Raw genomic sequence first — 27,195 nt, forward strand, 5'->3', positions numbered from 1 at the left:
TTATAGTAATGTACTGTATGTATTAGTTATGTAAAGCAACAGGTTAAGCCAGCAGACCATCAACCTCAAGATGACTTTAACCATGATTTCACATTTATGCTAGAAAACAGCAGCAAAAGGGAAGAGACAGCTGAATGACATGTTTGCTGCTGCTGTCATGCTTGCTGCGGGGGATTTTATGCTGATTTTTGTTCACGTCTATCAAATTTCTGAGATAGACCACAAAATACCAAACCCCACAAAACTATAATAAATGTGCAGGAAATATTTTACTGCTCTAATTAGCCTTTTAGTTACCTCTCTGAGCAAAGCCACTTCAGCATGTCTCCACTTACAGGTGTATAATTTGTACATGGACACTGAAATTCCACCCCTTTTTTTTCACTGTAAATTTTAAGAAAATCAAGTGAATAGTTAATAATCAGTGTAATATTAAGCCCTGTCGCTACACCTCAAGAATTTTTGAGATGTCAGCAGCACCTACATACAGCATACCTACCTTTTCCCAGTCTAATTAACTTACTTACTGACTCATTAGCATTCTGTTGCCATTTCTGTCTTATCCTGCAATTAGTGCTCATCTGCTGTTGTTTGTGCTGCTTAACAAAGCACAAAAGCTCAGAACCGCACCAGAAAACCCAATTAAACACTGCTGGCTGTTGTTTTATAACTAATCAAATCGAACAACAGTGAATAAAACATGGACGACTGCCGCACACACGCAGAGTAAAAGACCGGCAGGAACGAGCACTAAAGCACCTCTATGACTTTGAACAGAGGCCCGATACTGAGATATAGAGTACGCTGTCCTGATTTCTCTCTATTGTTTTACACTCTTACAGGCGCTGTGGCAGCCAGTCTGCTTCTGTGGTTTATTAATACTCTGACAGCTTTGCTCTGCCAGGAACAAGCAGCTATTCTTACTGAATGCTTCCTGAATACTGGGCACTGGCAGTTGTAGTAGCTAGAGTGAAATTTACAGAATGGACGGGGCTTTCAGATTCGTCAGTTATAATATAAACCGTCTGCGTAATTGTCAATCTTTATACATTTATATGTCAATTGGCTTATAGAGTTTTATTTATTTATTTTTGGTATTTTATATGTATATAATCCAGCCCTCCTGTTTATTATTCTCCACAAACATCCAGCAGCCAAAACATTAATGTGTGCTACATGGGTTTAAACAAAAACAAACTTGCTATAAAGTCTGAGATTCTCTGTGAGAGAAAAGTAAGAAACTATTAAAAAACCCAAGTTTTTGGACCTAAATTTTTTGACTACCTCTTTCAGTGGTGGGTGTACAAATATCTTCTGAATTAACAAAATTTTTAAGAAGATTTAAAGTGCATTCACTAGTTAATGCACTCACTTTTTCTCTACAGCACGTATCCTCTGACTCAGGGTGAGAGGCGAGGTACAACCTGTACAGGGTAGCAATCCATCGCAGGACACAAGCTCACACACACAAACAGACACAGTCTATACCATTTTATTCTGTATACGAGCTGCTCGCAGGGGGCCTGGAGTCTGTCCCAGTAGATACACACATGCACACACACGCTCATTCACACACTATGGGAACGCCAATTAGCCTGCATGTCTTTTGACTGTTGGAGGAAATCCAAGCACCTGGAGGAAACGCACCAAGCACGGGGAGACGTGCACACTCCATGCACACAGACCTGAGCTCGAACACAAACCCTAAGCCACCATGCCCTACACCCCTGGTTAGTACTATGTATTTAAATTCATTACAAATGTCAGGAGGAAAGAATAAAATATTGGCACTCACACAAGCTCTGACATTTATTGGAGCTCAAAGAAAGAACAGTCCAAGTATGTGTTTAACCTCAGACCTCAAACTGCTAGAAGAATGAAAGGATTTAATGAGCAGGACCACAACCACTTACAATTTAAACAATGTTTACTGTGTAGAAAGAAAGAGGAAATTGCTTTTAGTCTGTAAGTCAAACTTTCTCTGAAGATTTATGTCAGGAAAAGCGACCATACAAAAACTCTAATACTGTTCGAGAAGTTTTAAACTAGCTTTAAACAAAATCAATCAGGAGCAAAACTAGGCTACAAAGGTTGTGCTGAGTCTTTTTTCAGTCACATATTCTTACTTTGCAGACACGTACGTAGCCACCCTACTGCCATTCAGACAGACCTTACTATGTGCTGCTGACTGCAGTGAGATTCACTATTAATGTGAGTGCTGATGATGTCGTGTAGAAAGGGTTTCACAGGCCTCTATTTATTGTATTATACAACCAGTCGGGAGCTGACAGCGGGAAAAGGACTGCACCGACTTTTCAGCTGGAGACAAAGCAAAGTAAAAGGCTTGTACAGGAATTCTGGAGTCTGCATATGGTTGTGTGTGTGTGTAAGAGAAATGATTTTTGTAACAATGAGCGAGTGTGGGAATGTAAGGACATAGCAGGATGAGAAGGGGGGTGTAATTCCGTAAAAAAGCTTGCAGATGTATGTTAACCGACTTATTTAAACTAAACAGAGTTAATGATGCATCACTAGAATGCAAACACACAAAAAAAAAAATATAAACGTTTTAATTAACTGACATACAAAACGTATAAAGTGACTGCAGAAATCTACAAATAACATAATATAAGAAATAGCCCATTTTTTCCCACAAACAAACTGATGGTGAGGGTTCGGGAAGACAACACACCTTCATCTAATTTGTTTCCAAGAATCTGAGAACCGTACCATTATGTAAAATAAAGTGTGAACATTTCTCCACTGCACAGCAAACATCCACGGGGAATTTTAAAAGCTATAATTCAGGCTTGAGAGGAGAAGTGTGGAGAGATCACTGTAGACAATATGCAGTTTAATACAGAGTGTCTAGCAGTTCTTAGGAAGTCCTGAGAATGACTCACACTACAGAATAACTAGTGCAAATAAGCACCACATAGAGCTTTGCTCCGAGCCACATAATTAAATCAGACTGACAAAGACAACCACCGGCTGTGCCAGAAGAGTGCACGATTTACATTCTACATTTGCTGAATTTTTGTGCAACGTTGTCTGAAGTGTCCGATTCCCCTTGTACCGTTTTTTTTTCAACTTGCCATGCGTTTACTTTTTCTTCTTAATTTTTTGCCATGCGTTTTAAGATTTTTCAATCTTATGTGCGCAGTGTAAAATCTTGAGGCTCCTTTCATGTGGATGTTTCTTTGGCACATTGTTGCAGACCAAGTACACCCCTTCATCGTAACTGTGTTTGATAATAGCAGTGGCATCTTTGCAGTGGGATGTCCTAGACAAATAAGTCCAGATGAGCCTCTGGTTTTAAATGACTTGCTCCTAATCTCTTTGCTCCAGAAATCATGCCAGACAAACAAGTCCCAGTATATAAAGCTGTTACCACAGTTAGGTTTATGTCTTTATGTCTCATTAAATTGGATTCAGCAGTGTTATGGAAGATGTTATAGAACTAAAATACAATAAAATTACTTATGATAAGTAAACAAATCATCTTGTGCCATTGCTTCTGATGTAGACTTTCTGCTGTGTTTGTTTCTTGCTACTTCGTTTCTTGTGACTTTGTTTCACCTAGTACCTTTTGTATATTGTGTTGCAGAATTTGCTTTTGTTATTATCGTTGTCAACTATTGTAAATTATTGTGAATATCTATTATACATCACTCATTCACCTAACTTAAAGGGAAGTAGGGGGTTAGATGCCAATTTTGTTTTTTGTACATTTTTTCACTCTGTTTATCTTTAGGGAGTTAGGGAAGTTGTTTGTATTTATTTTAACTTCTTTTCCCTCTCATCAAAGGTAAGACAGAGGTTCAAACAGGAGTTTTTTTTTGTTTGTTATTTTGGCGTGGTCTACCCCTGAAGATTTATCCCTGATTAACCAAATAAATATCAGATTGATATCTATCTATCTATCTTAGTGGTAGTTATTTTCTATCCATCACCTTACTCATAATTTATCTGTTATGATCAACCTCTAGAGGTCGTAACAGTTGTTTGCAAAGTTAAAATAACGGACAAATACTAGTTTAGTTATTCTTTGCTGTTTTGGTTTAAACTTTCATTTTATGTCTGTTTAATTATACAGTAAATAAGTATAAAAGATCATTTTCCCACTCTCTCAATGTTAAAGGTTAATTAATGAAGGCCACAAGAAGCTTCGGGCACTGGCACAAACTTTACACTTATTTTTCTTTCTAATATTCTGTAAGAATTTCATTTCCAGTTTTTTTTTTTTAATTATTAGAGCAATTTAAGAAAGCTATTAATATAAAAAAAAATAATCTGTCTGGCACTTTGGTAGAAATGCCTCATGTAAGTTTGTTGCTCTGTGGTAAGAGAAATTAAAATACAGCTTTCAGATGTTTTATCTGTGTGTGTTTCATCTAAATGGCATGCTCATCATGACTGTGAAAAAGTTTCTTCCCTTTTAACTGACAGACAAATGATACAGCTGGTGACAGAAAAACACCGGTTTCTTAGGAATTTTATGTGTGCTGCCATGTCTAAAGGCTTTGCCGCTGCATTACACACTCGATGCTTTAAATAAACCTGCAAGAAAATTATCTGTTCCACAACAAGGCCCACATTTATTTGGTCTATATGCAAGTATATACTGCCTGTTATGTGTGTACAGTATTTGGAACAAATTTTGGTTTATACAATGCTGCTACAGTATATCTACAGCTGTATTTTCCTGTTTATGTTTTTTTTTCCCCAGCTAAGATGCTAGATAGAAATGGAGATGAAGCAAAAGTCTCCAAAAAGAGTGGTGTGTGTATAAGGACTTTACAGTTTACCATTACCATCAACCAGGAAAACCTCCACTATGGTGTAAATAAAAATGATTAAATTTGTTTATTTTTTTTTTTTTGCTGGATACAGGTAGTTTCCATAATTGAGAATGAGTTTCATCCCTGGATCATGATCATAAGTCTAATTTGTCTGTTTGGTCAGACAAAGTGACTCTTGTACGCCTTCGACACGAATATACAATATAAAGCATACCAATTCACTTAACTAAATCTGTCCCCTTTTCCCCACACTGCCATGTGGCCAATAACCAGAATCACGCCGAAGGAAATTAAACTCGCACGTGAAATCTAACACTGTTGTCTCTGCGCTTTTAAACCGTGAGGAGAATTCCGGACAGCATTTTGTCTCAGAGCTGCTTTCCACTGTATTGGACTGTGAACTGTTTTGTTGAGGATTTTCCGAAAATAGAATTATTCACCATCAGGAATAATCATTTCTCCCGCAAATATTGTATACTGTATGATTGTAAAGATTGGTATCTGGCGCACTGCAGTGTCTATTTTTTGTACAATACACATGAGCTACTTCTGTGATTAAACCAAAAGTAGAATTGCAGTCTGTTCATAACTTTTGTTTTGGATTACAACAAAACCAGATCTCATTGCAATTCAGTAAATAAATTCTCTTTTTTTACAGAATGTAAAGTAGCATTGATTAAACCCCAGCAAACAAAACCAATTTAAACATTAAAGAAACATAAACACCATACTGCAGAGTGGAATGAAAATATTGCATTCATTCAGCAAAAAAACAAAAAACAAAAAAAACAAAGAGAGCTTTCGGGGGACATTTGACTCTCCAGCTCCGTGTGTTAGTGAGAGACACACGTACAAGAGTCGGTCTTACCCTGCCAAATCCTTGATTGTACAATGATGGTGAGATGAGCTATTGATCCACTCACTTCCCCACACATGCACACACACACGCACACATAGAAAAGCTCTCCCCCTGGACAGCCACATGAGAGTAGGATCATTCCGCAAACTATGCAGATATTTTAGTAAAAGGCTGTCATGACTCCTTTAGAGAAAGGAATTTACAATAAAGGTAAGTTGGATAAAACCGAATGAAGCAGGTTAAAATACTAAGGTTTTGAATCCCATTTACATCACTGTTGATCATGAGTGTAAAAAGGAAAGAATTGCAAAATCCACAGATCACCACAATGACAAGGGGCTTTGGATTACAAATTGAGGCCATAAATCAAACACCGCAGTTATGCGAACACTGAAAGTGTGAGGGAGCTCATAAAAGCTGAGCGACTGGGAAGGTAATAAAAGTGATGAGCTGACGGGAGGCAGAAAAACACTGGGCAATACAGGGAGAGGGTTCAGACCAAATAAGACCCACCGCATAACCACCGCCACTCAGTGTCAAAGCACATTCAGCATATGTGTGCGCGCGTGTGCATGTGTGTGTGTGTGTGTGTGCGCGCATGACCAGAGATACAGAGAACAAGTGAACTTAGCTGCTGTTCTGTAAAAATTATTGCACTATAAAGAAAAAGCTGTGCTGACTAAAACACCTGCAGGGTCTCAATTATTTATCTGCAACACACACACACACCTATATATACACACACAATAAATATAGGCATGTTTTGAACTGGTGTGTGTCCATATAAAGCACACCACAGTCCCGCACATCAGTTCTATTCTCTCTCTCTCTCTCTCTCTCTCACACACACACACACACACACACACACACACACACACACACACACACACACACACACACACACACACACCTCTTATTGAATCTCTTCTCACTTTTGTCTCCTCTGCAGTGTGTTACTACATATTTCAGTAGAAACCGTTTCTGACTATTCAAAATTCATTATCTTCGTTATTATAACTAAAGCCTTTACAACACACACTTTCTTGTAATACTATATTTGTGGGCTGTTTCTCTAGACTTGTATATAGTTTTGTAATGTTATGCCTGAATTGTAACCTAATTTTTAACCTTTGCTCCACCCATCAATACTATATAACCTAAAGTTTGTAGACACGTGACTGTCAAACCCATGTTTACTTGCTGAACATCCCATTTCACATTTAGTCCTGCTTTGCTCTTATCAACTCTACACATCTGAGAGATATTTCTGTTGGATGTTATTGTAGTGTGGTTGTGGGAATTTGTGATCATTCGTCCACAAGAGCGTTCTCGTGAGGTTTCCTTCTACCCTATTTTTGTCTTTAGAACGCTTGCTTTGTGCACATGGACATTGTCATGTTGGAACAGGTTTAGATCTCTTAGCTACAGTAAAAACTATTTGTAATGCAACAGCATACAAAGACTGTCTTACACAGTGCGTAGAAAGAAAGAAAGAAAGAAAGAAAGAAAAAGAAGAAGAAAAGGGTTAAATAAATGAATTAACCCTTACTTAACCCACTGGTTAATCTTTTTTTTCACTCCCTGTAAAACAATGCAAACAATGTCTATTGGGTACAGTATGTGACAACTCGGTTACTGTATATACAGTCATGTTTTGTCTCATTACTGGAACATTTGTTTACTGCAAAAAGACAAAGATAATTTAAAACTTGGGGCTGAGAAAAAACAAAATCGCAGGGAGACGGTAAATAATGAAGGTGAATAAAGAAAAAAAATCGATTAAAAAGAAAGGGCAAGGATGTGGTAAGAGAAATGTTTTAAAGAGGATGGGGGGGTACACTCACTGGATGTTTGGCCGACAGTCGACCACTCACAGTACTCGTCTGATTCCATGTGGAGGAGATGAACGACTGATCGACAAAAAAGAAAAAACAATGTCAGGCAAAAAAATAATAAAAATAGAAAGTGAATTATATATTAATACTTTAATAGTAGAATAAAGATTTCTTTAGAGCCAGGAAGGACTCGATTTATCAGAAGGGCACATTAATATATTTTTTTATTATTATTACTGTTGGCCATGAAGTTGGCCATGTTGCTTGTGCGTGCGCTAGTGATGCGCAGGTCGTCTGGTAACCCACGGGGCGGGTTGGGGAGGGTCATTAAAAACTAAATTAAATAAAAAATCCATTAATGTTGCGTGCAATTCCCTATAGCCTATATTAAATATATGGGAATATCTATTTTCATATTTTATTAAGTTCTTTGATAGAGCGTCAAGCAGCTACCGCTGCCAGTCACATGGGGCGGGCTGGGGCGGGCCAAATAATTTTATAAAAGCAGGACCCGCGGGTCATCAAAATACCCGACCCGCGCATCACTATCGTGCGTCCATTAAATGTAATAAAAATTCTGGCTTAGGATTTACAACCAGTATCTGATAACACTGAATGTGATTTCTTTTAAACCATTTTGCATGCTGATTGTCCTGTGTAGAGACGCAGAGGGGCCTGAAGTCTGTCCCAGGGAACTCGGGGCACAAGCTGGAGGACTAAATTCTTGTTTAGCCACAGTGCTAACGACTACCCCACTGAGCCACCTCTTAATAGGACATATAACTATTAATAGTGACATTATTTTTTGCAAAATTAGAACTACAATAAGTATATGTATAAGAAGTGAAGTGGGTTTGTTGCAGCGACAGTTTTCCTGGGATGTAGTCTTTTAGTTTTAGTGCTTAGACAGAACACAAGGGACTTTTAATCAGAAACCTAACCCGTAATAGCGATCAACATGCAACTGAAACATTGCCAACTAAAACATCATCAGTTGGACTACCTTTGTCATACATGACAGAATCCCATCCAGAAATGTAGACTTGATCTTGTGAACCTAGGGACAAAACAAAAAGGCTACACACATACAGACTGGAGGTGGTTTCATGAAAAAGGAATTAAAACAGAGCTGCAGGCCTAAACAAACACATACTTTCTGTTAATGGTTATCACACATACTTTCTGTTAATGGTTCACACACACACACCTGCCTGTATTCCAGAATGATTCTGGGAAGAGGGTGCAGGTCCTGTAGTTGTAAGAGCTGAAATAGGCAAAGCAAAGGGATACAAAGGAAATCATATGTCAACAACATATGTCAACAACATGTCATTCATTACTCATATGTGCGCCTAAAGATAAACAAAGTGAGCTCCTAGGGTGACTGGAAAGTCTTTCATGACAACTGAAGAGGCGCATCGCCAAGATCTTGAGCCTGAAGCTAAAACTAAAATGTACAATTTAGCCTATGGGAAGGCACATTGAATATTTAAGGATTAACGGATCAGCATATTTAAAGTCACTTGTGAGCAAGAAAATCATGGTGCAACTTCCAACAGGTCCATCTAAAGCGGCTTTTTTAAATTTAAGCTATCACTGACAGTCATTGGATTGTTTTTAATGAAAATATCAAAGCACAACAGACATTGCCACAAAAACTTCTACTGTAGAGCCCAAATAACCAAGTGAACAACATGGGCATTTCCAGACAAAATTTATTCTGCATGATGAGGCTTGATAATCAAATCTTTAGCCTTTAGACATCGCTGCAATTTTTCAAGCAAATATTGCTTTTTGCAATGGAATTTTTTTTTCCCCGCTTCCTAAATTAACTTCATGTGAACATTAAGCATTCAAATGCGAACATTTGGTTGCTGTGCGTTGCATCACATTATCTCCCCACTCTTCACAGAGAGCAAAAAATATTGTGTGCATTTGCAGTCTGATTAAATGAACCACTGCAGGAAAATATCACGGTTGTGCTATTTTATAAATAAAATCATAATCAAAAATGATTTGGGTAATGTGATCTAAAGACTGTTTGTGGATACTGTATTGAGACGTCGCACAAAGAAGCAAACACAGTCATAACAGGTTGTTTGTCTATGAGCTGTGAAAGTAAACCCCAGGTTGTAGATTATATATATGTGTGTGTGTGTGTGTGTGTGTGTGTGTGTGTGTGTGTGTGTATACCACAGCCTCTGAGGTGGACTGCTGCTGTTTGAGCATGGTTTTGGGTAGCTTCTTATTCTCACAGCGATCATGCAGGCGGAGTTTCTCGAACAGAACCTGACAACAGGAAGTGGTATTACCGTGTGAATACAGGAGCATCGTTCTGCATTGCTGTCACTGAACATCACAAATGTGAACCCTGACCAGTCGAAGCTGAGAACTGCTAGACACCAGGAACTTCTGACCGGCTGTCTGATGAGCCTCCTGCTCCAAATGCTTTATCTTATTCTAAAAAAGAGAGAGGGGGAAAGAAAGAGAGATATGGAGTGGATAATTTTAGAAGCAGAAAGAGGGAGGCAGGTCACACTGTACTCGGTGAACAGGTAAGTGCCAGAAGTAGCAGGTCCTGGCATCAATATTAAATCTACAGGGCAAACTGTTTCTCTGAGAACATTCCTCATAATGTGCTAGATATAAGCTCTTACCTGGCATTTTTTTAAATAGCATGAACAGGCACCACCAGACTGTCTCTCTCTCTCACACATACACACTTACTCCAAGCATCTCTGATGTCCTCTTTAAGGCATCTCTGTCCACATGGATCCTATGACTCTCCATAGCTAGGAGAGAAAGAGAGAGAGAGAGAGAGAGAGAGAGAGAGGCACCTAGGTAAACTAGACTTAAGCTACCATCTACTCAGAGTAATTAAGTATGCAGTATATCTCCCATGTTCAATGCCTTCCATACAGGATATAATAATCAATGAAGATAAATGCATCAGATCGTAATAGTGATGACTCATATGCACCCTTATGTTCCCCAGATCTAAAATTAGAGGTATTGAAGTTGTAAAAACCTTACAGACTACAAACAGAGTGCATCTTTTAGCCCAATTTAAAATGATATTTGACGTTTCCTGTCGTTTAACGGTTTACCTGCTAAAATGGGAATCGTCTTCTGTTCCATGCAGAAGTAGAGCTGCCACAGACCCTGTGTCTATAGGAGGGCAATGGTACAACTGTCAGTGCAGGGTTTTTAAATAAAGCTTATATTAAGGGTCAAAGGAATGTACCTCCAACTTGTTCCGGAGCTCCACCATCACCCTGTGTAGGTGAGACAGGCTGGAGATTACATGGCTTGCCTAAATTAAATTTTGAAGACAGGGAATACTGTTCAGAGAAAAAAATTCTTCATATAATCCTCGTTTTTAACAAGTTAACACGTCTAAGAGGCCTAACAAAATGTGTCTCAATGTTTCACCTCTCGAATCATCCATTTTATTCCCTCTGTTTCAAACACCATTTCGGTGTCGGTACCTTTATGCAAATGAGCTACATCTTCCTTCACACACCTTTGCAGAAGTGCATTTTTCTAGCCAATCAGAAATGGGCCTTTCCCTAAAACAACAAGCTGAGGCAGAGGAAGGGTTATGCAAATTGTCTCCCTCTTGTTTTACTTGCTTGAGATGACATAATACCATTTGATTATTATTATTATAATTTTTAGCCTGTCAGCTTTATTGTCCAAAAATTATCACAAGGTAAATTTTGTATAATAGGACCCCTTTAAAATGATTAACACCCTTCACATGCAGTGTTTAGTCAAACACTGGTGCATTCACCTTTTTGTTTCATTTAATCAGGTGACAATGTGATATGATCTCAACCCAAATTTGATCAAACCTTATAGCTGTTTAAAAACATTATTTACTGTAAAATTTGAATCAGATCAGCTGCAGATATGAAACAAAAATGACGTTTCAGAAGCCAAAGCCTCTATTTGTAACACATAACTTAAAGCACAGTGAACAACTTTTCTTCACGTTGTTAGGAATTTGGTGTCAGTGTGCTGGGTCAGTCATAATATAGCGACCTTGGCGCAAAGAAGGCTAACGACTTTGCTCAAAGGCCCGACAGTGTTGGCTTGTTGGTCCTGCGGCTTGAACTCTTGACCTTCAATTAATAATTGAACAACCACTGCTCGATGGAACAAGCACCTCTTCTAGCTCCCCGTTCTAAACACCTGTTTAATATATAGTTATTTTTCAAAGGTCGTATCAGATATTCAACTGATGAGAACAAATACAACACTGTGGGTTGCAGGAGGTGCTGGATGTTGAACTTTAGATAAACAGACATGAAAGGCACAAGCTGAGCCTCAAGGCAGAGCTGTTGTGCTGGAATGTTCTGGACATTCAGACAACTAAGAAAAAAAATGTACTGGAAACAGTTTACAGAATGTTTAATACCAGGTATTTATATAATCGTTTAATCCTTTATGAAGGTCCAAGCTTACATCATCCAGTTACACTGGGCATGAATAGCGCTATGAAAAACCTGTTTATTTTCAGGTCGAAAGGATTATGTGCGTTGACCCTCTAGCCTGTAGAACAAATTGTAAGTAATGGCTGTATGAAGGCTACATTGTGGTTAGGTTGGTGGGATTTTTTTTTAGCTTGGCAAAAAGAGTGACTGTTTTAAAGTTGTGGTTTGTGGCTCGCCATGTCAGTCAGGTGTGGAGTTTGTCTCACACCTGAAATTGAGACACACCAAAATGTGCCACCTAGCCACAATTATTTTTAAAAAGACCATAATTGGACTTAGGAAGGGAAAAATAATAATGAGGTAGAATTTGGAACAAAAATACAACATGAAGGTTAGGCTTTTTAAAGAAAATTAGTTTAGGTTAATATGGCATTATTGATTAAAATTCAGTTGATAAGTCTGAACTTATTTGGTGATGGAAAGGCCTCTTTCAGCTTTTCTGACTAAGAAGCTGTTTATTCCAACAGAAGACAATCATTTGTTTTGGGTTTAATCTGTATGACAAATATTGAAGGCAAAAGTTATATTAGTGACATGGTAATGACTTTTAACTTATCAAATCTAAATATGGAGAAAATCGAATAACTGTTTAAAACGTTTAACTAGATTTGGTGCCTTCGGTAACTTAAATTTAATATACATTATGTTTCACACTCATCTTTTTTGTTATCATTATACACACAAACAGCAACAAAGTAAACACATTTAAAACATTTTGCAGTTCATAAAAACAAATAAAGAATAAAATATACATAAGTATTCATACGTTATGTCTCATCACTTAGTACTTGGTCAAATCACCTTTGGCAGCAATGAAAGCCTCACATCTGCTTGTGAATGATACTACATGCTTGGCACGCATTTCTTTTGCAAGTTTCCTCTATCCTTCTTGGCAAAATCATTCAAGATGAACCAGGTTGGATAAGAAGCGTTGGTGCACAGCCGATTTTTCAGTCTCTATTGAGTTTAGGTCCAGTTCAGGGCCACTCTAGGACTTTACCCAAAGTTGTTCTGTGCCACTCCTGTGTTTTCCTGGTGGTGTGCTTCAGGGCATTGTCTTGCTGAAATGTAAACTGTCACCTCAGCCCTTTAAACAAAGTTTTCCTTTAGGTTAGCTCTTTATTTTTCTAAAATCTACTTTATACTGACTAATTTCCCAGTTACAGAAAACTCATTGGCTGAGAATGCTTCAGGGCCTTTCTAGCAGGGGTAATTCCAGCTGGCTGTCATGTGCCTTTTATTGATGCCTTCTGACCCACCGCCCTACCACAGGAGGCTGATTGGTGGAGTGCTGCAGTGATGGCTGTCCTTCTGTAAGCTCTCTCACAGTGATCCTTGGGTTCTTGGTTCTCTCCCTGACCAAGGCCTTGCATCCCCAATGAATCTGTTTAGACTGTTGGTTGTATCAAATCTCTTCCACTGGACGCTACCGTGCTCTTTAACCTATTCAATGTTGCTGAAACTGTACTGTATCCCTCCCCAGATCTGTGTCCTGGTACAATTTTGTCTCACAGTTCTACAGATGATTCCCTCTACCTCATAGCTCTTTCACTCTGTCATAGACCATTTATGGATACACCTTATACAGACAAGTGCGGGCCTTTCTTAATCATGTTCAACAAAGTTGGTGCAGCACAGGGGGACTCCAGAAGCTTGTAGAAGCATCTTAAGGATAACTGATAGGTGCAAAATGCAGCAGAGCCCAAATCAAGTGTTATATAGTATTTATATAAATGGGATATTTAATTCTTTATTTTTATAAATAGTCAAAACACACCAAACACCTGTTTTTACTTTGTAATTATAAAGTAGTATGTGTAGAATGATGAGGAAAAACAAGGATTTTTTTTTAATCCATTTTTAGGATGAGTGCAAAGCATAACTGGCCAGGGGTAGCTTAGTGGTTAAGGCATTGTACTACGGTTCAAAAGATCCCAGGTTCAAATCCCACAACCACCAAGTTGCCACTGTTGGGCCCTTGAGCAAGGGCCTTAGCCCTCAACTGCTCAGATTTATAATGAGATAAAAAATGTAAGTGGCTCTGGATAAGAGCGTTTGCCAAATGCCTAAATTTAAATAACAAAAAGTGGAAAACTGAAAAAAGTCTGAGAACTTCCCATCAGCATGTGTGTGTTCTGGCAATATCAGACGGTGTGTAAGTTGTGGTGAAATGTCAGTTATGCTTGTTTTGACCTTCTTGTATCTGAGCTCAGCCTGTGCTGGGGTGTGTAAGGTAGGCCGAGTACAGTACTTATTAAAAAGGTCCTGAAAGCAGGAAGCAGAATCAGCAGGATCTAGTAACCAGGCAGCAATCTGGGGATCCAACACCTGACAATTGGCCACTGAGGGAAAACAAGTACACAGATAAAACATGACTTCAATAACTGTTGCAGTTTCTTGTTGCAGTAAAGGCTTTTTTCTTCTACATGCAATGCAATATATTACAGTATCTTTACCCTTCATTAATAATAATATAAGGAACATTACATTATGCTGCTACGTCAGTGTATTCTAGCCTTTAGCGATAAGCAAACAACCCATTAAGGTTTATAACCTTTTGCTGTATATGTTTAACAGGTGTGTAATGTGTAAATCGTGATGCTTCTTTTGATTTATGTCTATTTACTTTACTAATGCATAAAACCATACTCTACAGTAAATAAATAAATAAATAAATAAATAAATAAAGATTCTGGAAGGAAAGGTATACAATACAGAAGAATATGGGATGAATAACAATGGCAGAGGATCCTGGCAACTAAATTGTTAAGACATTAGGGACTATTTAAATGTTTACTGATGTTTCAAATGAAGTGAGAACTGCAGTTGCCTGGCATGAGATTATAAACATACAAAGAGTTTATGGCTTATTCAAATTAAGTTATCTTTGAAGTAAGGAAATGTTATAATGATGGAGAGAATATTTCAGCGAAAATTAAATTTAAAATTTCACACATCATCCATAATTTTTCATGAATCTTGAGCACATCTTGAGGTATAAGTGGTACTATACGATGGATCTCAGTCACAACAGATCTCAGTTTCATCTGAACAACACTGTAAGCTAAGACTAAGCTGCTGAATTTTTTGACCAAAAAAGACAATAAATATGATAAAGGGGAGGGGATGAGGAACCGATCCTTGAAGCACACCTTTTTGTCACAGGAACAGGAATAGGAACTTCCTACGTTTTAAGAGTTGACAAATTCAATGAAGGTCCCAAAAATAAGTTGAGTAAAACATATTGACGACACAGGAGAAATTAGTAATGACAACAAAAAAGGAAAAAACATTTATATGTCATGGTTCATATGTTTTAGTTTGGATGCTCACATGCCAATTGTAGGCACTGGGTTCTGACATCAATCCATCATAGCGGCATCAACATTCTCCATGTATTTGCATTACAGTGACCAGAGCAAATAGACAAGTCTTTGCTCCTTGGGTGCCCATGACCTTGTGAATGATATACATTTAGACATTTTGGCAGATGACCTTATTCAGAACGTCTTACATTTTTATATCGTTATACATTTGAGCAGTTGAGGGTTAAGGGCCTTGCTCTTATTCACATCATGCAAGTTTGCATTTTTTTTTACAAGGTTACACCACAGGATGCTTTCTGGTGAACTTTTCCCCCCAAAGCTAAATATATATATATATATATATATATATATATATATATATATATATATATATATATATATATATATATATATATATATATTCTGACCAAACTGCAGATGTGTGTGTATATATACGGGTGATTCCATCTCAAATCAACCAGTGGGTTCCACCACATGATCACAGATTTTGCTGATTTTTTTCACCAATTGTTGGTATTGCCATGAAAATAAAAACCCCCATTTTTTTGGTCCCAACTCCCACTCGTTAAAAAATGGCAGCCGTCTTGATTTTTGGCCTCGACAAGCGTCGAGACGTGCCACGCCCCTTTTTGAAATCCTCTTTTCCTTGATAACTCACTTGCTATATGTCATATGGAGATGAAACTGGGTATATTTATGTAATTTCTTATGTGGATTCAGGTTCTGCAATCAGAATTTGGCTATCTGCTGTGGTTATGGAGATATTTCTAAAAAAAACATTTTTTTGGGGTACCCCTTTTTGACCCCCCAGAACCCAAGGTCTGCATGTATATATGTTACTCAAAAAAATAGGGGTTACTTCACATCACCTCATCTTGAAAATAAATAAAAAACAGGGGTGTGTTATGCCCTGTTTTATAGAAATCATCAAAAATTAATTGTCCAGGTTTTGCAAATGTTTTACGATTTGATACACATTTTATATACAGAGAATGTACCATGGATCTACACAATAGGCCTTATCTACCAGTAAATGTGTCATTTTTTGGTGGTACATGTAAGATACATATATTAATGTCAAACAGTATCCTGTAACTGAACCATTCAGGTTCATACTGATCAGAAAGTTGAATTATCTCCAACCAACTCCATAAGTGACCTCGCACTCAGGGAACTTGGTGATTGCATCATCTTTTTCTTGTTACTAATTAAGTGCAGAAAAACAAAAGCAGGTGAGTGTGTTTCATTTATGTTAATTTATTAACTGAAGCTTTCCAATGTAGTTTGTTATCTTAATCACAATCTAATTACAAAGACTTGAAGGCAAAGCTTGTCTGTTCTTTGGATTCTCGTGACTATATGTTGCACAGGTGTGAGCAGTGCCCCCCTAAATCAAAACTATCTGATTATCTTGATTAGGGCAGGGCAATATGGCCAAAAATATTTATCACGATATATATTTAAAACTTTGCGATAATGATATAACTGACAATAGGATTGACACAAGACAAAGCAGCTGTTTGTATGTGCATTAAAGCTATATAAAATTTTTACAGTGCAAATGCAAATTCCACACCACTGAAGTTGCACCATTTTTATAAACCAATTCTGGTTTATCTGTTTCATTCAACGATCCGCTTTCGCCCTTCTTATTCTCCGCCGCCGCCATGCTTTTTCCATAAGCATTTGGAAACAAAGGCACTGCACATGCGTGTTTTACCCATATTCTATCGCGATATTTCATTTTCTTATAATTGCCTAACATTGTACCAGTATTACCGTGAAAGGTATAATATGGCCCAGCCCTAATCTTGATGGTATATTTGAAAATGCTGATTTGGACCCAGATGACACTGTTCAGTTCAAGCAGTGGATTTCATTATAAGACTTTGTGAAAAATGTGACTTCTGCACAGCTCATCACTATACAGCCAAGGCCCAAGCTGCTTATTTGAAAGAACTGAAAGAGAAACTTCCCATTGGAAAGGAGGCTGTTATCCTTATGAATTTTGCCGAATGCTATTTTTCATTTGTCAGGATGCTGTTTAAAGTTTTCATTGGGATACATCCCAGGTGATTCTGCATCCCTTCGTGGTTTACTATAGGGATGGTAGTAAAAACGATGGTTTACTAAGTTGCAAAAGTTTTTGTGTTGTCAGTAATGAAAGGGAACACAATGCTATTGTTGTTCACAAGTTTATTAAGGTTCTCATGAATCCACTGAAAGTTCTTCTACCAAATTTAAATCATGAATAACGTCATTATTAGTCTTTGACTAGATATGCATTACACAAGAATTAGAGGTAACTTTCACTTTGAAAGGAGCAGTTTTTTTTTGAGTATGCATTAAGTATTCTACAAATATTGCGGAATCTGAATCTACATAAAAAATTACATAAATATACCCAGTTTCATCTCCATATGACATATAGCAAGTGAGTTATCAAGGAAAAGAGGATTTCAAAAAGGGGCATGGCACGTCTTGAAGCACTTTGAGGCCAAAAATTAAGATGGCTGCCATTTTTTAACGAGTGGGAGTTGGGACAAAAAAAATTGGGGGTTTTTATTTTCATGGCAATACCAACAATTGGTGAAAAAATCAGCAAAATCTGAGAAGTGATGGTGGAAAATTTCTCTTTCATTGGTTGATTTGAGATGGAATTACTCATATATATATATTATATATATATCTGTATATACACACTCACCTAAAGGATTGTTAGGATCACCTGTTCAATTTTTCATTAATGCAATTATCTAATCAACCAATCACATGGTAGTTGTTTCAATGCATTTAGGGGTGTGGTCCTGGTCACGACAATCTCCTGAACTCCAAACTGAATGTCAGAATGAAAAAGAAAGGTAATTTAGGCAATTTTGAGCGTGGCATGGTTGTTGGTGCCAGACGGGCCGGTCTGAGTATTTCACAATCTGCTCAGTTACTGGGATTTTCACGCACAACCACTTCTAGGGTTTACAAAGAACGGTGTAAAAAGGGAGAGGTCAGAGGAGAATGGGCCGACTGATTCAAGCTGATAGAAGAGCAACTTTGACTGAAATAACCACTTGTTACAACCGAGGTATGCAGCGAAGCATTTGTGAAGCCACAACACGCACAACCTTGAGGCGGATGGGCTACAACAGCAGTAGTCCCCACCGGGTACCACTCATCTTCACTACAAATAGGAAAAAGAGGCTACAATTTGCATGAGCTCACCAAAATTGGACAGTTGAAGACTGGAAAAATGTTGCCTGGTCAGATGAGTCTCGATTTCTGTTGAGACATTCAAGTGGTAGAGTCAAAATTTGGCATAAACAGAATGAGAACATGGATCCATCATGCCTTGTTACCACTGTGCAGGCTGGTGGTGGTGGTGTAATGGTGTGGGGGATGTTTTCTTGGCACACTTTAGTCCCCTTAGTGCCAATTGGGCATCGTTTAAATGCCACGGGCTACCTGAGCATTGTTTCTGACCATGTCCGTCCCTTTATGACTACCATGTACCCATCTTCTGATGGACTCTATGCACCATGTCACAAAGCTTGAATCATTTCGAATTGGTTTCTTGAACATGACAATAAGTTTACTGTACTAAAATGGGCCCCACAGTCACCAGATCTCAACCCAATAGAGCATCTTTGGGATGTGGTGGAACGGGAGCTTCGTGCCCTGGATGTTTATCCCACAAATCTCTATCAACTGCAAGATGCTATCCTATCAATATGGGCCAACATTTTTAAAGAATGCTTTCAGCACCTTGTTGAATCATTGCCACGTAGAATTAAGGCAGTTCTGAAGGCGAAAGGGGGTCAAACACCGTATCAGTATGGTGTTCCTAATAATCCTTTAGGTGAGTGTGTATATATATATATATATATATATATAAACATACATATCTACAAGGACTTACGAATACACAAGATAGTATTTTCACAATCTATACTAAGTACCTGGGCTAAGGAGTATCAGCTGTACAAGAGTCATGGTGTATGTGTGTAACAGATGATGGTATCTTGCCTTGTTTCCAGCTCAGATGCTTGCTAAAATGTCTGAGTGCTGTTCGGAGGAGGTCTTTAGATTTATAGCAGATTAAAGATTGGGTTCCACACACCATCTTCACCAGTATCTCTCTACAACAAACACAAACCACATCTTTTAAAGAAAGAGTAAATGTACAAAAAAACTCCATATGCTACGTCTTCCAGTAAAACTGTTGGAGTCCTACCTGGTGAATAGGTCCTGTGTGTGCTGTGGGACTTGTTGAGCCCAAATAGGTCTTTGTTCCAGTCTCAAAAACAGCAGCCTCTCCTCAGCAGCACCAGTATCCTCCGGAACAAGTGTATCTAGACTCTTTTTCATCATAACCAAAACTCCACACACAGCAGGGGGACACTTCTGTATGATAAAGGTCAATACACACCACCAGGAAACCAGGATTAGACAATACAAATATTTTTAAATCGATCATATCTTACCCAGTTGGCCTAAAAATCTGGATCCACAGGCATTTTAACATTTGAACAACCGTCACACTAAAGGAGGAATTCATCTCTGCATGTAACAATCATCTCTGCATGTAACAAAATGCCTGTAATTTATACCTTCAACCTTTTGTCCATAAAATTTACACTGTAAATTTCATTTGCTAAAAGTAACATTAGCAGTCTGCCCTGCAATCACAAACCAATAAAAAAGCAAAAAAATTACTGTGGAACCCAAGCAGATATAATACAAAGACAATAGTGGGTGACACAGGAGTGGATTTTCACTCCTGGCCGGTCTCCCGCTTCCACAAAAAAATCCCTATCCCATGACAAAATTATTATTATTATTATTATTATTATTATTATTATTATGAACAATAGTAGTAATAATAATGATAAATCCCATCCCAATCCTGTTCCCGTTTTTGTTCCCCTTTCTAATGTGCTTTGGCAGCTGCACCAAGCACCAAGACTGACTTATTGTTACTATGATCCCCTTTTCACCTGCTCCCACTGACTTTTTCCATGTCCGTCCCAGTCATGTAACAAATAACGACCCATCTCGGCAGAAACCCTAATATATTAATAATAATATAGAACCATGATATTTATAAAATCATGACCCTTATAGAATCACACTATAAATTGAATCAGTACCTACAGCAGGTATTGTGATACTGTATCGGATGGCCCCTGCTGATTCCCATCCATAAAGGCCAGTAAGCAACTTTTGCTAAAACTGGCCTTACATTTTGTTATAATTAAATGATGCGCATTAAAAAGATAATAATAAAGGTATGCTATAATTGAGACACATGTATTGATCCTTACAGCCCTTTTTATACAAATTGATTTTTGTCAAAAGTACATTGAGAAACCTTTTTCCCCTTTTATAAAATCATGTATTTTAACAGAGACTGTTCTGAAAGCCATAGTGCGCATGCAGAGAAACAGTTGTTCAGTGAGTAGCAAGACAAGATGTTTTATGTCTTGACATGTAAAATCAATAAAATGATCAATGACACTGAACATCCAGAGCACTTAGCCCTAAGAGTTATTAGACAAATACTTAAAAATATCAGTTTAAAAAAGGAGAAAAGAGAAAATGTTTAAAGAGCTGATGATAAAAAGCTGTATGCAGCAAAAAAAAGCCCACCTGCTCAGGGTCCAATTGTGTGGTTCCATCTTGATAAACCATTGTAACCACCAGTGCCCTTGCTCTTGCAGCCTCCTCCAACAAACAGATCCTCTCTTCCTGTGAAAGACAGCTGGCATCACACACCAGGGGGTGAGAGGTTAGGGCTAGAGCTTGCTTGGTAGTGTCTGAGGCCTTGTCCACATCCCTGTCCCTCTTCAGGTGTATCTTCTCATCCCCCTCTAAAGCAGAGCACCTCTGCCAGGCGGCTTTAAGGATGTCAGAGTAGATTTCCACTTTGGATTCTGTAGGTTTCTTACATTGTTCCAAAAGAGTCGCTGTCTGTACTGGCACAGCTTCCTGATTCTGAGTGCTTTCCAATGGGCACATAAATGGCATTGTACCTTTGTTCTGCTGTGCCTGGTGAACATGTTGTAGTTCAGTGTCTCCACTGATGCTGGGGGTTTGATTAGAGCATGGCTCCTGCTGCAGTGTGATGTGAGGAGTCCCATGTGAAGTCTGAGGAGGCTGCCACTTTCCATACTGCTTAGCTGGAGGAGTTATACACTCTACTCCTGAACTCTGACCTACCTAGGAACGAATGGCAAGAAATAAGTAAGTGAGAACCTAATTAAACTGAACTGAGTTACAACTGTAAAAAAAAAAAAAATTAAAAAGTGAGTTCAAAAAAAGATCAGTAATAAGTGGGATTTAACTGTAAAAATCTATACTGCATTTTAAAAGCATATTGACTTGCAATGTCCCTTTTAAAGTTTAAAGATGACATTACAAGTCAATATGCTTTTAAAATGCAGTAACACAGTTGCACATGGTAAACATGGTTAAATTAAAATGGCTGGGTAGGAACTTGCAGTAATTTTAGATTTTAATTTTTTAAACTAAATACAGCTAGTCGAATTTAAATAAGATCAATTAAATGTGTGAAGTAACAATTTACATATTTTCTTTAGTGATTCAAATCTTTTTTTACAAAATTTTCAACACCAACCTTTCTAATAAAAATAAATATTTTCAGACAATTTCAGACTGATTACACCAAAAACTGCACTTAAGGATAAATATTGTTTAAAATAAATAAAAAAATATAATTTATTTAAATATAAATTTAGTCAATAAAGTAAATAAAAAAATTTACATAAACAAAAGACATGACACAGTGACTCATATTTCTACAATCAGATCCACAAGCAAGTTGAAAGTGAAATTTTTACATTTTTGTACACCACTACAATGGAAGTGTAAAGTCAGCTATATTGAAGTGTAAAGTCAGCTTTTATTAAATATTGCACCAACCGTTTAGGAATTTACAGCTGTTTAATATACAGTTTTTCCATTTTCACAGGGTCAAAACAAATTCCACAAACGATCAAGTCAATGAATGCCTGAAGTATGGAATTCACCAAATGCTGAGTTTCCTCAAATTATATACTGCAGCTGCCTTTACTTGCTGCTTGTTTTTGGGATTTTCTGCCATCAGGTTTGTCTTCAGGAAGCGAAAAGCATGTTGAATCAGATTAAGGTAAAGTGATTGACCAAGTTTGTTCAAAAACATTACCTTTATTTGGGTTGCTGTTGTGGTACGTTATGGCTCATTGACGATTTGTACTTTTCCACCAGTTTTGCAGCATTTGACTAAACATGGGCAGAAATTATAGCTCTATACACTTCACACCTCAAAAACCCTACTCTTTGTTTTAGCAGTCACATCATCAGTAAACTCCAGTGAGCCAGTTCCATGGGCAGCCATAAATGCCCATGCCATAACCTTAATAAAAAAAAAATGTAATACAGAACTTTTACTTCACTTGTTGTTGGTGCACATACTCAATTAGATTGTAGTACTTTAAGTAAGAATCCCACTGCTTCAAATAATTTAAGTGCTTTGCAATTATTTCAGGTTCAGTTTCACCTTGTGGTAATCCCTCCTAAATACAAAGCATAGAAAGTCCTGCCAAGTTTTTCTATACAGACAGCTGTAGGTGATGAAAAGTGAGCATGACTTTGATTACAGGTTGTATTTGCTTTTTTTATGGATTCATATGGAGGGCTAATATCACTATGAATGGAGAACTGGATGTGTTCAAATATTTTATGCTGAAAAAATTCAATTGCAACATTTATTCCTTCCAGTGCAAGACATTAAACTTAGGGTAAGTTAAAAAAAAAAAAAAGGAAACTATACCCTGAAGCAACATTAGATACGAATTTGTCTCCATCTAATCAGCACCATGTATTCACGCCCACTATGCTCTGCAGTGCTGCGGACTGCAGTGTGTTCAGCTCTGCATGAAAAGAATGCAGAGGTCAATAATTTGAACTGCTCCTGGATGTACCATGACTCCCTGGACAGCATGTGTGACTAACTCTAAAGCTCCTCATATTATTAAAACCCCACATATGCATGCAGGCGCACATACTCAGACACCCTGATGTTTCTGTCAGCAAATTTTAGAGGTGTTACAAAGCAGTTTATAAAGGTCAGGATACACAAATGAGTCAGCTGCTTATGTTTAAAAAGGTGCACACTGTATAAATGAGTTTTAAGGTAATTCCCAAAGGAGAAATTCATAGCAATGCAATTTAAAGGATTTGTATTTGTGAATGTTTAAAACGTTCTGTAACTGTTTAGTCACCAACATGTCCAAGACTCAGCTGACCTTCACTTAAGTAAAATTATTTAATGTGTACATTTACTTTACATACTTTACATAAATGTCTGCAATGTTTGATGATGTCATAAGCGTCAGCCTGTTTAATAAATAAATAAAACAAATTCTGTTTATATACCTGTGAGAAGGCAGGCTGGTCATAATGTGTTTCTGTGACTTTAGGAGCTTCACTGTGCTTAGGCTTTATGCTAGACTCCTGGGTTTTCATCTGGTCATTTTTCATACCAAACTGATGCATATACACCTCTGCAAAGATACAAGATGCACAGATACACACTTACTGTAACACAACTGCAATGGAAAATAAAAGAAAAAAAAAGAAAAATATATACTGTAATCTCATTCTCACTTGTTAAAATCACAGCATGACCTAGTAAATTACAGGAAAACCATTGCAAAAATTAGTATTTCCCCCTGTAATAGTACGCCAAGCAAACAAAATGTTTTAAACTGAAAAGCTGGATGGGCAGTTAATATATATATATATATATATATATATATATATATATATATATATATATGCCATGAACAGATACTGTAGGCCACGTAAAGTCACAGAGCGGGGTCAGTGGATGGTGAGACACCATTATTAATAAATGTTATATAAATTAATAAAGTGAAAATATACCGTGTCACTGTATTAAAAAAAGTACAGAAATCCTTGTTTTATTAGAATGCATGCCTATTCTATGAGAAAAGTATGTCTTAAAATATGTCAGTATTGTCATGTACAAGTGCTGCTGAAAATAGAATTTAGGAGTAATGAGCTTGAGCTCTCTAAATCAGCACTACTCTGTAGACCAATACATACTGGCCCTTACTACAGTTGTGAAACCCACAGTTAAGTCAACAGAACTTATATTTACATTTTCAGTCACAGTCATGCAATAGACAAGGTGCTTTCTGAAATAAAGGGCTTGGCCTCTCCGAATCAACACTACTTTGTAGTACACTCTTGGAAATGATCATTGAACAGTATACAGACTAGACCAAATTAGAAACAGAGCTGAGCCGCAAAGGAAACTGATGATGAATTAAACTTGGCCCCAGGTTGAGGGCCAGAGGCTTAAATCTATACAAGCCAGTACAAACTGTACAGAAACAATTGAGAAGCATTCGTTTGGAGATGGTCGGCAGTGCTTTTGTGACAGCCTGTATCTCCTGACTAACTTGGATCAAAAGAGAGAAAAACTAGTTGTAAGGAATACTGACATGTAGTATTGTAATGTAGTAATGTAGTAGATTTATAACAGCATTACTGTTTCTGTGAGTCTCAGTACTGCATCTTTAATTTTCTCATGACATGCTCTGAGCTGAATTTTATGTAAATCAAAATGTGGTTTGCAAATAAAGATCATTATTAGGATTATGGACTGATCTTTAGTAATAGCTGAGAGGGTACATTGCTGGGAGAGTTTAACAGTAGTGCGATTACTTAACAGAGAGCATGAGGACCTCAGACAAAATATTTGAGCTCCTCCTAGTGGTCATTAACAATTATTTCACTTACCAGCTCTGTGAGAGACATGTTCCACTTTGGCTGACTTTGCCTCTGATGCTTGTTCTTTGTCCTCTGTGTGCTGAATAAAGTTACTGGTTATGACTGAAACTGAAGTGTGATGAACTGGCAGGTGGCTTTTATTAGTTAGAGTTCTATTTGCAGCTAAATCATGACAATCAGCTGAGAAAATACAAATTTTCTGATTTTCCTTATGGAATAATGGCATGTCTTTCAAGTAACTCTGGTCTTCTAGAGATCTTGAGCCCTCTTCAATTTCAAACTCCTTTGTTATTTCTCCTTCTGAATTTTGATCATTTTCTCTTTCTTCAGTTATCTCCGGTTTCTCTTCAAAGCTCCAAACCTGCATCTTTTCAGGGGTATCATTTGTTTCCCCACCTTTCCTCTTCTGCCCCGAATTATTTCCTTCAAACTGTTTTGAATAAATGACAATGGGGAATTGGAGATGACCAAACCTCAATCTCTTTACAGGAGAGGTGTGAGTTATTGCTTCATCTTTGCTAGAAGCCAAAAACTGGATTTCTTCCTTCTTACTGAAGATATCACTACATTCCTCCGGTAATCCTACAACAGCCTGTGGGTTTCCCCTGTTAATAAAACCATCCATGGTGAAAAGCTGTTCTCCCTGTGGATCTGGTTGTGGAAGGGTTCTGCTGGGACCTCGGATATTATTACCACGATTGAACTCTGACATACTGCCATCATCTCCATAATCCCTTGGCCTCCAATCACCTTGGGTATCTGCTCCCCATTGATTAAATCTGTTATCTCTATCATGTAACAGCTGGAGGTCATGCTGACTAGGCAGCTCCATCTCTGGGGAGTGTCTGAATAATTGTCTTTCTCTCTCCTTGTGAAGTCTGGATAGAGCAAGACAGATAATGAATCGTCATTTCTGCTTGCAGATATATATTTATATTTATATATAAAAAAAATCTTTAACAGCATTGCCACGATTTGACATGTAAAAGTGAAAGATTCAGGGACAAAAAAAAATTCTGGGAAACTACACACTTACTGTGGCTTGGTCTTGTAGCCATGTTTCTCTACAAGGTTAGATTGAGGAAGATTTACCATGAATTCCCTATGATCGCTGAAGCTCACATTAAGCCTATGTCAGGAACACAACAGCAGGGCTAGGGCAGTTTTTCAACTTTATTATGAAAATTATGACTGCATGGTCTTGAAATATTACAACTGACACTTCTTTAAATTAGCTCATTCTATAACTCACGTTTTATTGTGTGCGCGCGGTTCTGAAGCTGTGTTAAAGATGCACTGATTTTGGGACAGACTGGAGGCTCTGCCAAATGAGTCTTCCACTGAACAAATAATAAAATGCAATATTCCTTTTATACAACACTCATTTCATTACAACACAATGTTTTAACTAAAAAATACAATCCTTGAGACTTTATGGCCATTTACAAACCTATTATATGAAGGTCAAATCCTTATTGTATTTTGTTTAGAGCAGCAAGGAATGTTCAATAATGACAAAAACATCAATTATTTAATTAACGTAAATGATGAATTTAAATGAAAATAGTTATCTTAGTAAAATGTAGATATTTATTGATCAAGGAATTTATTTAAGCATCACGAATTACCAGGAATTATTCATCTGTCTATATACAAACATAAGACCCTTGTTACAGGTTCCAAACAGTAGGATACAGGCCATGATATTATTGCAGTCTCTAATACAGATTATGGAGAATAACCACACAGAATAATTTCTCTCTAAACCTGACTCACTGTGTGGTTTCCTGTCTATTCTGGCTGCATACTGAGCTCTCAGTGCCGCCATGACCCTCTGGGCAGCTGCAGACAGAGGACCTGCAGTCAGTGTACTACAGGGGTAGTACACCAGCTCACCTACTCTTCTGTCCTTCATCACTTACTGTCCTAAAACACACACAGGGACAAGAGTACTCTTCAGTTAGACTAGGTCTTCAGAGTACATAGTTTAAGTGAGGGCAATCACATTTTCACAGACATTCTATTTCATTTAAAATACTTTATCCAATGTGTATTTAAGCTCATAAG

At 37.6% G+C, this 27,195-nt stretch overlaps 1 protein-coding gene across 1 annotated transcript in view; it reads right to left on the reverse strand.

The window, feature by feature from the left end:
• The window catches only part of poln (polymerase (DNA directed) nu), a 61,922-nt gene extending 34,782 nt beyond the window's left edge, over positions 1 to 27,140 (reverse strand). The window contains exons 1-16 of the mRNA XM_053495093.1: positions 26,757 to 27,140; positions 26,165 to 26,257; positions 25,138 to 26,006; positions 23,746 to 23,873; positions 20,959 to 21,528; positions 19,544 to 19,713; positions 19,336 to 19,448; positions 14,186 to 14,334; positions 10,741 to 10,809; positions 10,604 to 10,664; positions 10,224 to 10,288; positions 9,873 to 9,956; positions 9,690 to 9,785; positions 8,704 to 8,760; positions 8,500 to 8,553; positions 7,506 to 7,571 (exon numbers count right to left, since the gene is read on the reverse strand). Of these exons, the coding sequence (XP_053351068.1) occupies positions 7,506 to 7,571; positions 8,500 to 8,553; positions 8,704 to 8,760; positions 9,690 to 9,785; positions 9,873 to 9,956; positions 10,224 to 10,288; positions 10,604 to 10,664; positions 10,741 to 10,809; positions 14,186 to 14,334; positions 19,336 to 19,448; positions 19,544 to 19,713; positions 20,959 to 21,528; positions 23,746 to 23,873; positions 25,138 to 26,006; positions 26,165 to 26,257; positions 26,757 to 27,043 (2,931 nt within the window). The 5' untranslated portion in view covers positions 27,044 to 27,140. The remainder of the gene's footprint in view (positions 1 to 7,505; positions 7,572 to 8,499; positions 8,554 to 8,703; positions 8,761 to 9,689; positions 9,786 to 9,872; positions 9,957 to 10,223; positions 10,289 to 10,603; positions 10,665 to 10,740; positions 10,810 to 14,185; positions 14,335 to 19,335; positions 19,449 to 19,543; positions 19,714 to 20,958; positions 21,529 to 23,745; positions 23,874 to 25,137; positions 26,007 to 26,164; positions 26,258 to 26,756) is intronic.
• Positions 27,141 to 27,195: the final 55 nt, after the last annotated feature.

Source organism: Clarias gariepinus, chromosome 1, assembly GCF_024256425.1.
Source record: "Clarias gariepinus isolate MV-2021 ecotype Netherlands chromosome 1, CGAR_prim_01v2, whole genome shotgun sequence".
Lineage (NCBI taxonomy): Eukaryota > Metazoa > Chordata > Actinopteri > Siluriformes > Clariidae > Clarias > Clarias gariepinus.